Below are 14,702 nucleotides of genomic sequence, written 5' to 3' on the forward strand. Positions count from 1 at the left end.
CCATCACAACTGAAAGCTATGTGGATGGTATTTTTTTTTTTTTTTTCAAAAAGGATGCCCAGTTATTTATTCTGGGACCTTCCTCAGCACACGAACTGTCGCCAAGAACCTCAACAACCACGCTTCCCGCTCTTCCACTACATGGATGTAGCTATCACATGAGATAACTTTAGGGATGATAACGTGCTCGTTAAAGCTGTTACAGTTGTGTTCAAGAGTACATCTAGCAGTCATTTGGAGTTGGTCAAGATTCATATCTGTCTCTGGGTCTACAAAACTGCAAAAAGCTAGTTACCACACTTAGCATGATCACCTAGATGGTCAGTGCGACCAGTACTGTATTAGAGGAAAGAAGCTGTGACCTACTTATCACTTACAAAGAGACCACACTGGTACTGCTAAAAACTAGTGTTTTATAAACATCTACAAGATATTGTAAGTTACACCCCCGCTGAGAATGGCGGTATGTAGACTGCATTATGCAGCAGATATTTAGCTTGTGGGGCCGGTATGACTGTAGCAGCCAGCCACACATGCCATGATGGCTGTACCAGTTGCAATCACAAAGACAAGAAGTCTCCTGCTGGCCCGACTCCCAGCACCATGATGGCGGCCGATTGAACACTAGACTACTTGTCTCTGGCCAATGTAAAAACACCATACAACTTGCTTATGATGAAAAAAAATACATCGGTATATCACTACTACAAAAAACGAGACACACACACACATTTGTAATGCTGGTGCTAATGTGAGTTATACAATGACTATTCATGTACATTAAGCTACTGATGGCATGTATACTAATGGGGGATAATGGGATTTAAGCGAATTACAATAAAATTTGTGTATATCAGTATCGTTAAACGTACTAGCAGGCAATAAAATTGTTATACAGTAGAGAGACGGGGAAGCTCCATTATAATCCAAACCTCATCAATACCAAATTTATAAACAATATAAAACTAATGTCATAAATTCTCTATACAAAATTATGTTTTGGCAGGAGTTATTATGATCCATTATAATCCACAGATCACCAATATCAGATTTATAAACAACATATTACCGTACGCCGTCATCAGTGTTCTATACAGTATGCAGGAATTATTACAATAGGTAATCATAACCCGTAACAAAAGCAAGATTTAAACCACACTGAATTCAGCAATACTGAAGAAGTTATTAAAACTTAGTACATAAACCAAACAACTTCACCGGAAATAAATTCAGTGGCAAATGATGTGAATGTAATACTTAACAGTAGTATCGCCTGTACAATAAACATGAGTTAACATTCCTGATAAAAAAAGACCCCCGGTTCAGTGAGGTTCCAAATGAGAAATGAACCTTGCTGTAATTCTAACACTAATGCTTTCATTCTTCAGAACCGCGGGCAACACAAAATAGATTTTGTTGCAACATACCAACGTAGTTTCGGACATACCTCATTCACTAATATACACATTCAAAATACTGTAAAGTACTTAAACTCAATAGTTTCTAATCCCCGAAGCAACTGTCTTTGACCATATTTCGGGAGATTTAAAATAAAAAACCTGATACTGTAGTTAATACGGTATGTGCACTAAACCTTCACCTTCAAATTTTTAACGTATAGTATGGTTCTGGGTTCTTTTAAGAAATATCTTGCCGAAGCTGTTTATCTTGTATGATAAAACAAGCACGTGGACTTTAAATCCATATTAAGATCAAGTTTGTTTATAGAAAGACTAAGAACCCACTAAGGAATGGTGGTGTGCGCCGCAGTGAGCAGCTTAACTATCAACAACCTTCACAGCCACAATATAAAAAGCCCAAGTGATTACGGCCTTGCTGTCCACCATGTGCAGGTGATCCTTCTTACTGATCCTCAAGTGACACTGAGGTTAGAAAATAAGGACACTTGTGCTAGCTGTTGAACGCACCACTACTGGCTACAGTTTGGTCGACCTGCCACAGTAAGATATTTAATGTGTGTTTATTGCGCTGTGGTGTTTCCTAAGTTACTTTCTGCATTAATTTTGCTACTTTTTATTAGAGGGTTTTTTATTCTGAAAAAAAAATCTAAAATGGTCAAGCGTTACCTTTTTCAGCTATTCCGGAGAAATCAACATCCTCCAGTAAATAAAACAGCAAAATGTATGCAGAAAAAAACTTCCCTGAGTGAAAATGTAATGTATTTATAATTATTTAGCCTAACCTAACGTAACCTGACCTAATTCCCTAGCCCCGAGTTGTTATATAATATATAACTTATAAAAAAGAAACACTTCCCCTTAAGAGAACACTGTCACTTGCAATTAACAACAAAAATTATGGTGGAAAAGCAGTGTGTTCTTGCTAGAATCGTTGGCAGCATTAATCTACACGTTAACCAAGCATTTATATTAACTTAAATGACTACTTCTATAAATCTTACACATAAAAAAAACATTATATCTCATCATTCCCTTCACCCTGGTACTAATCCAAACCTTTTGCACGACCCAACGCCGAGTACCAAATTATCAGTGTTAAACCTCACCCTTTACTGCAGCTTCACGTCTATTTCACACCACGTTTATGGTCAATGTTTCTCCGAGGCGACTATCTTTCTTGTTTATGGTACCGAAATCACCAGTATTAAACATTAAAGTTCGGTAACGACGACCCATAATGAAAAGTGATCTTACCCCCGTGGCCAACAGCCTCACTCAACACTGTTATACACATGTTATAATTCTCACCGACAAATTCTCTTCTTGTTTTCAATTAACATTACCGGGAGTGGGTTCTTTTTTGTTGTTTCGTGGTTTTCAGATTATTCGAAATGGTAATTATTCTATACTAATTAATAATTAATATCGTATACGGGAACATAAACGCAAGAATAATTGGGAACGGATTTTCATGTGGATTCTCCAGCAATATTAGACTATCATACAGTTTACCCATAAAACAATGGGTGGCAAAATGCCTTCCTTGGAAAACTTACACGTCAGCGACCAAGTTAACTCTTCACTGTTTTTGTACTTGGCAGTCTGATCACCTCTGGCAATCCCTACCCGTACATGTGCCCCGGCCAAGGGTGTTGTCAATCTCAACAACTTGAAGAAACTTGCATGAGTGGACTATCTGATCCTTGCGCGACAGAGAATTCACTTTATTAACAACACAACCAAATGTGCTGACTGTTGTCTACATCAGCTCACTTGGGGATCGGAAAACCCCAAGTAACACCGTTTTTACCCAATTTGCAATAGAATGTGACGACGAGGAGGAAAATCAACAATACCAAGAAAAATATTTATACTTGTAAATATGCCAAAACTAACAAATTGTATTGTTTCTTGACTTACTTCTAAATATTTCCTGGATTGTGGCTTCTCCCCGACGCACCTTGAAACCTCCACTCCACCACCCTTTCCAGCCCTCACCCGCGCCAAAACTTACCCACAAACCAACAAGGCCACACTACACTATACATGAACACGCTATTTTAGTCCAAATAAATACTCGTATCTATGCGTGTCTCCATTAATTATTAAGACTATACAGTACAATGTTCCGGTATAATATTTTCAACTAAATGGGTCTTTTTGCACAATAAATTAACAACGCCTTAAATGCTTAAGTACAATTCTGATATAGTGAAAGCAAATATTTACATAATTTATATGGAAATTACTAACAGACTAACATTATAAAGTTTTCACGGAATATTGTAAACATGTTAAAAATTAATGTCCCTTTAATGTAACAATAACAACATACCGTACTGCATAGAGAAACAAGGAAGCATTTTATCTTTCTACACCACCCTGCTCAGTCTGGGCCAGTCGATGAGAAACAACTGGACAAACACTGGGCACTTGAAAATAACCCAAATGAAAATCACAAAAATTCGGGCACGAGCAGTTTCAAACAGTACTGCTTTATACCGCACAGTGACAACACAAACTGGTACCTGACAGCGATTATTGAACTTAACCTGGACTCTCCCCACCCCCCTCTCCTCTACCCGCAGTCCCCGGCAGGCAGGTGGTGACATGACCAGGCCTGAAGCAGTAACTCATAATAACGAGCGAGTGGGCAGGTAACACATGCCTCAGTCAGTAGCTCACCCTCGTTAACCATCACATAACGTAACGCTTCTCACTCCACTATCCATTACAAGGCCAGGTCACCGCCCATCGTTCATCACGCCCCTAACACACTGTCACGCCCCTCACTCCTAAATTATCTGTATATATACGACTCCTGTCCCTCGTGTTGTGTTGCTCCATTAACCTCTAATATTACCTTCCTTCCTTCCTTCCTCCCTTCCTTCCTTCCTTTCGCCTCCACACACTAATGTAGCCGAGTGTTTCGTGATACTATTGCGTTAATGACCATCATTATTATTATTATTATTATTATATTATTACTATTATTGTCATCATCATTTTTATTAACACACACACACACATATATATTACTACTACAAATGACATCCCCGCACGCTATTAGTCTCATTCCTCGTTACATTATAAGCACTGGATAAATTCACAGGAGGTAAATTACATTTAATGATCCCCAGTATCACACACCAGCATAAATACACACGTTCTCTCACACCTAATAAAAAACGGTGACGCTAGCAGACCTGCTAATATGAAACTCATAAAACTGACATCTGGACACGCACGCTGCTGTTCAGACGTCCACCCCTCCCAATTACTGGTTGGAGTCTGGCTATGCTACAACTCCCTCAGTTAATGGCATGGGAGCGGACGATAACCTTAGAGGCACACTGACCACCTCTTATCGAATTAGGTGCAGGTTAAATGGGCCGTGGTTCTACCTGACCCAAATATAAACAAAAACAAATCTGAGTCAGGGCTCCATTGGGGTGTGTGGGCTTGGGTTATGTTAAGGACCAGGGATCATTTGGCCAGTCAACAACTAGCAAATCGCTGTCTGATATGTCGAACGTTCCGAGATACTGTACCAGGGTGACCCAGGTGACGCCCGCTACTAAGTGTAACCTCGTTTATATCAGTATTTAGTGCTGAGACACGCGTGGCTAGATGTGATAAACTTAACAGTATAAATCTCCAGAATTAGCTAACATAAGCGTAAATTATATTAACTATCTACTGTACTCCTCTCTTTTGGCCAACATATGTATGGGAGTATACACAGTGCTTGTATAGGAAGCCCAGACCTAGATTCCCAAGCACCGGATCATAGTTACATAAACTCACCGAAAAAAGAACTGTCCAGATTTCAGCGACCCTTTATATACTGTAGTAAGACAAAGGCCGGGATCATGAAACACACAGGAACGTGAGGTATTTCGGGAGAGTGAGAGCTGTGTGCCGCCACCATCAGCCCATCATGAGAGAGGCGCCGATGATGAACAATGTACAAGGGGGGAGTGTACACCTTGTTGGCTGCCCTCACTGCTGCCACGCTGCTTGTTGTCTTGCATCATGTACACCACCACCACAGCCATTACCGCCACTTTCCATCACTGCCAACACCACTACCACCACCAGCATCATCATGACTTCCACCACCACCACCATGACCTCCACCACCATCATCATGACCTCCACCACCATTATCATGACCACCACCACCATCATCGCGGCCTCCACCACCATCATCATGACATCCACCGCCATCAGCGCGGCCTCCACCACCATCATCATCATGACCTCCACCACCATCATCATCATGACCTCCACCACCATCATCATCATGACCTCCACCACCGCCATCAGCATGACCTCCACCACCATCATCATCATGACCTCCACCATCATCATCGCGGCCTCCACCACCATCATCATCATGACCTCCACCACCATCATCATCGCGGCCTCCACCACCACCATCATCATGACCTCCACCATCATCATCATGCGCTCCACCACCATCATCATGACCCACCACCTTCATCATGACCTCCACCACCACCATCAGCATGACCTCCACCACCATCATCATGACCTCCCACCACCATCATCATGCCGCCATCCCGACCTCCACCACCATCATCATCATGACCTCCACCATCATCATCATGACCTCCACCACCATCATCATCATGACCTCCACCACCATCATCATCCGGCCTCCACCACCACCATCATCATGACCTCCACCATCATCATCATCATCCACCACCATCATCATGACCACCACCTTCATCATGACCTCCACCACCACCATCATCATGACCTCCACCACCATCATCATCGCAGCCTCCACCACCATCATCATCATGACCTCCACCACCGCCATCACATGACCTCCACCACCATCATCATCGCGACCTCCACCATCATCATCATGACCTCCACCACCATCATCATCATGACCTCCACCACCATCATCATCATGACCTCCACCACCACCATCATCATGACCTCCCCATCATCATCATCATGCGCTCCACCACCATCATCATGACCTCCACCACCATCATCATCATGACCTCCACCACCACCACCATCATCATGACCTCCACCACCATCATCATGACCTCCACCACCACCATCATCATGCTCCACCACCATCATCATGACCTCCACCACCATCATCATCATGACCTCCACCACCATCATCATCATCATGACCTCCACCATCATCATCACGACCTCCACCACCACCATCATCATGACCTCCACCACCAATCATCATGACCTCCACCACCATCATCATCCGGCCTCCACCACCATCATCATCATCATGACCTCCCACCACCATCATCGCCCACCACCACCATCATCATGACCTCCACCACCATCATCATCCGCCACCACCATCATCATCATCATGACCTCCACCATCATCATCACTGACCTCCACCACCACCATCATCATGGCCTCCACCATCATCATCATCATGAGCTCCACCACCATCATCGTGACCTCCACCATCATCATGACACCACCTTCATCATGACCTCCACCACCACTCATCATGACCTCCACCACCATCATCATGACCTCCCACCACCATCATCATGACCTCCACCACCATCATCATCATCAGACCTCCACCATCATCATCATGACCTCCACCACCACCATCATCGCGACCACCACCACCATCATCATGACCTCCACCACCATCATCATCCGGCCTCCACCACCATCATCATCATCCTGACCTCCACCATCATCATCATGACCTCACCACCATCATCATGACCCACCATCATCATCATCAGCGCTCCACCACCATCATCGTGACTCCACCACCATCATCATACCACCACCTTCATCATGACCTCCACCACCACCTTCATCATGACCTCCACCACCATCATCATGACCTCCACCACCATCATCATCATGACCTCCACCACCATCATCATCATCTTGACCTCCACCATCATCATCATGACCTCCACCACCACCATCATCACTGACCACCACCACCATCATCATGACCTCCACACCATCATCATCACGGCCTCCCACCACCATCATCATCATGACCTCCACCATCATCATCATGACCTCCACCACCACCATCATCACGGCCCTCCACCATCATCATCATGACCTCCACCACCACCATCATCATGACCTCCACCACCATCATCATCATGACCTCCACCACCATCATCATCATCATGACCTCCACCATCATCATCATGACCTCCACCACCACCATCATCACTGACCACCACCACCATCATCGCGACCTCCACCACCATCATCATCATGACCTCCCACCACCATCATCATCATCATGACCTCCACCATCATCATCCGCAGCCTCCCACCACCACCATCATCATGACCTCCCACCATCATCATCATGACCTCCACCACCACCATCATCATGACCTCCACCACCATCATCATCATGACCTCCACCACCATCATCATCATCATGACCTCCACCATCATCATCATGACCTCCACCACCACCATCATCATGACCACCACCACCATCATCATGACCTCCACCACCATCATCATCATGACCTCCACCACCATCATCATCATCACTGACCTCCACCATCATCATCATGACCTCCACCACCACCATCATCATGACCTCCACCATCATCATCATGACCTCCACCACCACCATCATCTGACCTCCACCATCATCATCGCGACCTCCACCACCACCATCATCATGACCTCCACCACCATCATCATGACCTCCACCACCATCATCATGACCTCCACCACCATCATCGCGACCTCCACCACCATCATCATGACCTCCACCACCATCATCATGACCTCCACTACCATCACAACCTTCACTTTTCATATCCTCTCTCCCTCTCTCTCCCTGGTTCCTTATCCCGCCTTCATCTGTTGACACTCGCCTTTGTTGACGTGTACCTCATTCCTCTTCCTCGTTGCGTCTATCCTTGACTTTATTTACTCCCAAGTTTCTATACCGAGTTGCTTACACTCCCTGCCGTGCCCTAGTGCCTTCCATGCCTAGGTGGTGGGCGGCAGGAAGGCTGAGCGGCTCTTCCCTTGCCAGCCGCCCTCATCCCTCACAACTCTCCCGTGCAACCCCCATTAACCTTTCCACGAGCTACTTTACGACACTTTCCACTCTAATTCATGTCTCCCAAGTTTACTCGCCTTACTTTGCTTCCCTCCCGATCAATATGGGAAGATACCTCTCTGCTTACCAACAAAATACTTACTACCCCAAAAAGTCTCGCTCCCATAAAAATTGTCTTTTTTTTTTACTCATAATTTTACTAGAAGAACTCGGCCCCCTCAAAGGCCTCCTCGACCCTGGCCTAATGATCTGGTCCATCACCCCTTACTGTTAGCATCATAGTGACGACAGGCAGAATAAACAGAGCATATTCTTCTTCACTTCCCTCCTTCCTTCACTTCCCTCTCCCGTCTGTCTGTCTCACCCAGCCTTTTTTTTTCCCCCCACTCACTTTACTAACCTTGACAGCCAAGACACTCAAATGGCATAAAGATGTAAGTTGCTTAAACGATGTGTTGAAGGATATGTTACCTCCCTTTTATTCCTCTTTTACGCATCACAACTCCTGGCGCCAAAGAACAACCCTCCACCCCCATCCTCACCTAACCCACCCCTCCTCCTCTTCTTCTTCTTCCTCCTTATCCCTCCTCCTTCTCTTCTTCTTTACCTTTTTTCCTCTTACTTAAACTCTTCATTATCCAATTCACTAAACCAATTATCATGTAACACAAATACGTCCTAACCTCACACTCCTGTCGACGGCTCATCACCACCGACACACCTTTGATAAACTACTAATTATTACGTCGAATATCCTACACATCTTACCTGTAACGAAACTCCACCCAGCCCAGTAATATACAGTGTTCCGCTCCAGTCGGTTCACAGTTCACTCAGCTTTATTTTATTATATTTTTGTGAGTGCACTTTGGTCCCAGCAAGGAATTTCTCTCTCTCTCCCCTCTCTCTCTCTCTCTCTCTCTCTCTCTCTCTCTTTGTGACCCACCTTGCTCAATGCTCTGAAGAGGTCAGACTCAGCATCCGACACCTGCAACATAGAAAAATAAAACACATCCAGTACACGAGGAAAAACAGTGATACAAACACACATTACAAAACCTGACCCTTCAGTCTTCGCCCCTTAATGCATGAGTCATAAAGGCAAGCATGAACTTAACATGCTTCCCTATTGGGCGCTGTAAACGCTTCTGCGCTTCACCTTGCACAGGATGTAGGGGGTGCCCAATAAACTAGCCAACTCTGGGGCAATCTAAAAACTACATCACAAGAGGAACAGACTAACATACATACGATAACGCCATGGCAACCCCTGCTTAGTCTTAGCTCCTGTCCAGTGAAAAAACAAAAACAATAAAACACACACACACACACACACACACACACACACACACACACACACACACACACACACTAATAATAATAATAATAAAAATAAAACAAGAATAACCGACAGTAATGTAATATTTACGGTGTTTATCAATAACCAGATTTGAGTTCGACATAACACGGTAAGGCTCCAGTCTGGCAAGTTGTCATCAATTAGTTCTTTCAATACGAGGTTAAAGTGGGGGCACGAAATATAATTGGGAGAGGGAGGGAGAGAGAAGAGAGAAGAGACGGTAAATTACTGCGAGTGCAGGTAAATCACTATTAGAGAGAGAATGAGAGCAGGTAAATCACTGTAAGAAGAGAGACAGAGCAAGCAAGAGCGCAGGTAAATCACGGTAAAGAGAGAGAGATAGAAGGGGGAGACAAGAGCGTCCAAGATATAGAGACGCAGGTCCTGGTAACCTAGCCCCAGCCATTACCGACAAAGGCACATAACTTAGCCTGACTTAGAACTGTAAAAAGTTGTCCAAAATTATGGCCACAACCCGACAGCCAGCCCCCTCCCCCATGTGGCCGGTTACTTTCTTGATACACCCAGACTGTCACCACCGGCCACCAAACCACCGGTTGGCCATCGCACCACTAGTTTGGCTACCACGTCTGTCAATACCACCACCAAGTCGCCACACCTGTCAAAATCACCACCAAGTCGCCACACCTATTTATACCCCGACTACGTCACCACACCTGCCAATCTCACCACTACTGTGCGTCACCACACCTATCAATATCACCATGTCACCCTACATATGAATGCCACCATCATATCACCACATCTGACAATACCATCATCACCTTGCACCACCACCACCACCACAACAACCTCCCACCACACCAAAACGAATTCACAATAAACTACAGTCATTACATAAAGTTCAAATAAGTTACAGCATTCGCCATAATACACATCACAAACAGACTCTTATACGAGACTTTACTGCAGGTGCAGGTTCAAGTATGTCAATCTTGTAACCTTTTATGTCAAGTAAAAAACACAGTTGTTGGCGATCATAAATAAGAGTTGTTCCTGTGGGTCGAACTGTGTAAACCAAGATGATGTCATGTTTGGGATGATGGTGTGTGTGTGTTTTGCCACCACCTAATTCTTTTAATTAGATGACCCAGTAATTTAATGTCTTATGGTCGGTGCTGGTAGTATTGTGTGTCACCTGTTCATCCACCTACTCATTCACTCACTCACTCATTAACTCATTTACTCAACGTCTTACCATCAATCAATAGCGTTCCCATACCCGCTCACTCTCACGTCAGAACCTCCCCGCCCGCCGCCCACTTCCACGTCAAAATCACTGCCGCCCACTCACGTCAGAACCTACCCCACCCCACCCCACCGCCCACTCACATATCTAAACCTCCCCACCCCGCCGCCCACTCCGCCATACGGGCCCGCCCTTTGTCGCCCACCCCGGCCAACATGTGACTCGGCGGGTGTAGGCCGTAAGAGAGTCGTGTAAAACTTTTATGCTGGCCATTACTCCACGACAACTGCCCCGCGCGCTCGCTACGCCGCATAAAACGTATAAACCGCCACATAAACCCAAGAATAAAACGCATAAAACGCCGCATAAAACCGCACAAGAACGTTTTATCAGAGACGCTCCCAGAACCCCAACCGAGGCGCCCTCCCCCGGCACCAGTTGGGCTCAGAACCTGGTAACTCGCCATAAAGCAATTGGCGGAAAATTATGTTATGGTCTTTACAAGGTTTCCTGCCCGGCCACAGTCCCACACAGCTTTATACCGGAGTAACCTCGTGTGTCGGCGTCAGCCAGGGTAAACCACCACCTACGGACACTAGTGCTAGTGCAGCATCGCCACCGCCGTTTACGTCGCCAGCATGCTCGCTTCAGCATTGTGCCGCCCGGGGAAATACTTTTAGTGGTCATAAAGTCAACGTGGCAGGAACCCGCCGAGATCTTTACATACATATTGAGTTATGACATCACAAACCCGTCAAAGATGTTCAAGACCGCGCACAAATATACTCCGGCTCTGTCAGGCGGGGGCAAACAGAGGAGGAGGAGACGCGGAGAATAAGAGGGAGCGTCGCATTAGCATTCCCAGTTCACAGTTTAGAGTGGGTCAGGCAGTCCTGAAAAGTGGTCTCCGGGGGCCCCTAACACTGATACTGCATTTGCAAGTGTTACTACATCCCCTGTGATCTCCCTGACCTCCCCAAACCCAACACGTTACTACACCCTGATGACCCCTCGTGACCCAGCACGTTACTACATCCCCTGTGATCTCGCCTGACCTCTCCTGGCCCAACACGTTACTACACCCTGATGACCCCCCCCCTCATCCAGCATGTTACCACACCTACAATGACCCCTCCTGACCCAGCATGTTACTACACCTACAATGACCCCTCCTGACCCAGCATGTTACTACACCTACAATGACCCTTCCTGACCCAGCATGTTACTACACCTACAGCCACCCCTCCTGACCCAGCATGTTACTACCTATAATGACCCTTCCTGACCCAGCATGTTACCACACCTACAATGACCCTCCTGACCCAGCATGTTACTACCTACAATGGCCCTTCCTGACCCAGCATGTTACCACACCTATAATGACCCCTCCTGACCCAGCATGTTACCACACCTACAATGACCCCTCCTGACCCAGCATGTTACTACACCTATAATGACCCTTCCTGACCCAGCATGTTACCACACCTACAATGACCCTTCCTGACCCAGCATGTTACTACACCTACAATGACCCCTCCTGACCCAGCATGTTACCACACCTACAATGACCCTTCCTGACCCAGCATGTTACCACATCTACGCAATGACCCTCGCCTGACCTAGCTCCTCGCCTTCCTCCCTAGCAACTTCTCGAGTCATAAAGGCAAGCATGAACTCCGCATGCTTCCCAGTTGGGCACTGTAAACGCTTCTGCGCTTCACCTTGCACAGGATGTAAGGGGGTGCCCAATAAACTAGCCCCTCGTGGGCAATCTGTAAAAATCTGTAAATCCAGACTGCAAGCTATTACTGATCAGAAATTCGACATCTCAGCATATCTTACATCACGCCATCCTCCGGCCGCTCAGGTAAACAGGTATGCTGGCCAGCCCTCAGGTGTGGTGCTGGCATAAAGCAGGAGTTGGAAGGACACAAGCAACAACAAACTGTACAATGGGGCCGGGGCGTGTGCTTGCCTCACTCAACTGCAATACCTAAAGCAACACCAGACGCCACACCAATATACAACGATAGTATATACACCACAGCAATATACACCACAGCAATATACACCACTACAATACAGTAACGCGCTGCGGTACCCCCCACCAATCATCTCCAGGTACTCAACCTCCCGTGTCAAAAATTCCCCCGTTATAGTTATCGACCCACCGCAGCCACAAGCTTAAGAACTGTCCCTTGTAGTCTTCCTCCTGGTGTCTACTGAACCTGACGACGTTTCTGGGCTCGCCACTCCTTCCTGCGTCTTAACCCCCACCTCGAGTGGCACATTCTGACTTCCCAGTGTTATCCCCACTTGAGAAATAACTCGAAAGAACGGCACCAAAACCTCAAAAAAATTAAGCGCTGTGCGCCAGCCTCAATACCTCTCTTGGCAAGGAGTAATGTTGACTTTTTTTTAATATCTCTATCACTTTTATCTCCCACAGTGCCCGCCTACAACACCCGCTGATGGAGGTTTGTCAGTGTCCCAACCTCTCCGACTGACAGACTATATAACTGAGTAACGATGTCTTGCTGATACGAAACCTCCATCCGTCAACTTTGGGTGCCACAGCGACACGTGTTGAGGGGGAGTGAAAACATGATACCCTGCGTCAGAAAATGATTGGAGGAACATGTCTGGCAGACTGGTGCTGAGAAAGAACACGGCAACAGAATATAAACAACACAACAAAGATAAGATTATGAGGCAACAAAAAAGAGACCAGAATAAGAGAATGGACATAAGAATAAGTGAGAGAGAAGAGAACAATAGAGATCACGGGAGTAAGATACGCATAACAACAAAACAGAAAGATCCAAGACACACAATATAAAAGACAGACATAATGGAAAATAAAAGGCAGCGAGATAACCTATATACACACAGAAGGAGATACTTAAGGAACAACTGTGAAATAAAAGCAGTTAAGTAGTAAAAGGGAGCATAAAGTGTCCGCCATAACGCTGCATGTTGAGGCCAGGAGGCGGCACCAATATCTGCACCACCACCACCATACGGCTGACCTTTCATTATTATTATCCTCATAAACGTACACTTTATGGCGGACTCGGAGTGGCCCGCTTTCCACACAATGCCCCTCACTAATAATTCCAACGGCGGTGTTCAAACCTACATGATTCCACACAGTAAACGACCATTTTCGAGTGCCCTGACAAATACCACCACACGATATGGGCTGGATGGGTATATTTACAACTGCGCAAAGGAACTGCCGAGGGAACCAGGCGACTCCCGCTACAAGACGAAGATGCCACAGTAATTCTCTTACGGTTTGTTCTTAGTTATTAATCTAACATGGACGATTCCGTAATCTATAAATATCGTCACTTAAATTCAGTCTTAATTTCTTGAAAAATACGGTAATTTATTTTTTTCTTTGTATGAATAATAGTAAACAAGTTTTCATCTGTTAATATCAAAGAGCGAAGTATACAAGGTTGATGTAACCTGTCTAGACTATTTAGCTTCCTTTCACCTGTGTGTAGAGACAAACAATAGCAGAATATATCACCTTTATCAGACTGTCATCACCCAAACATCGATTAGAGTGAGAGTCAGTGCGTGACGTGTAACCTTGGAAATTTGTT

General features: G+C 45.6%; 1 protein-coding gene across 3 annotated transcripts in view; it reads right to left on the reverse strand.

Annotated features, from left to right (window-relative positions):
- LOC121867151 (proline-rich extensin-like protein EPR1) overlaps positions 1 to 14,702 on the reverse strand; it is a 53,180-nt gene that overhangs the window by 25,788 nt on the left and 12,690 nt on the right. For all 3 annotated transcript variants that reach the window (XM_042366904.1, XM_042366903.1, XM_042366902.1), the window contains exon 2: positions 9,466 to 9,506. In XM_042366904.1, the coding sequence (XP_042222838.1) occupies positions 9,466 to 9,506 (41 nt within the window). The remainder of the gene's footprint in view (positions 1 to 9,465; positions 9,507 to 14,702) is intronic.

Source organism: Homarus americanus, unplaced genomic scaffold, assembly GCF_018991925.1.
Source record: "Homarus americanus isolate GMGI-L3 unplaced genomic scaffold, GMGI_Hamer_2.0 scaffold6317, whole genome shotgun sequence".
Taxonomy (NCBI): Eukaryota; Metazoa; Arthropoda; class Malacostraca; order Decapoda; family Nephropidae; genus Homarus; species Homarus americanus.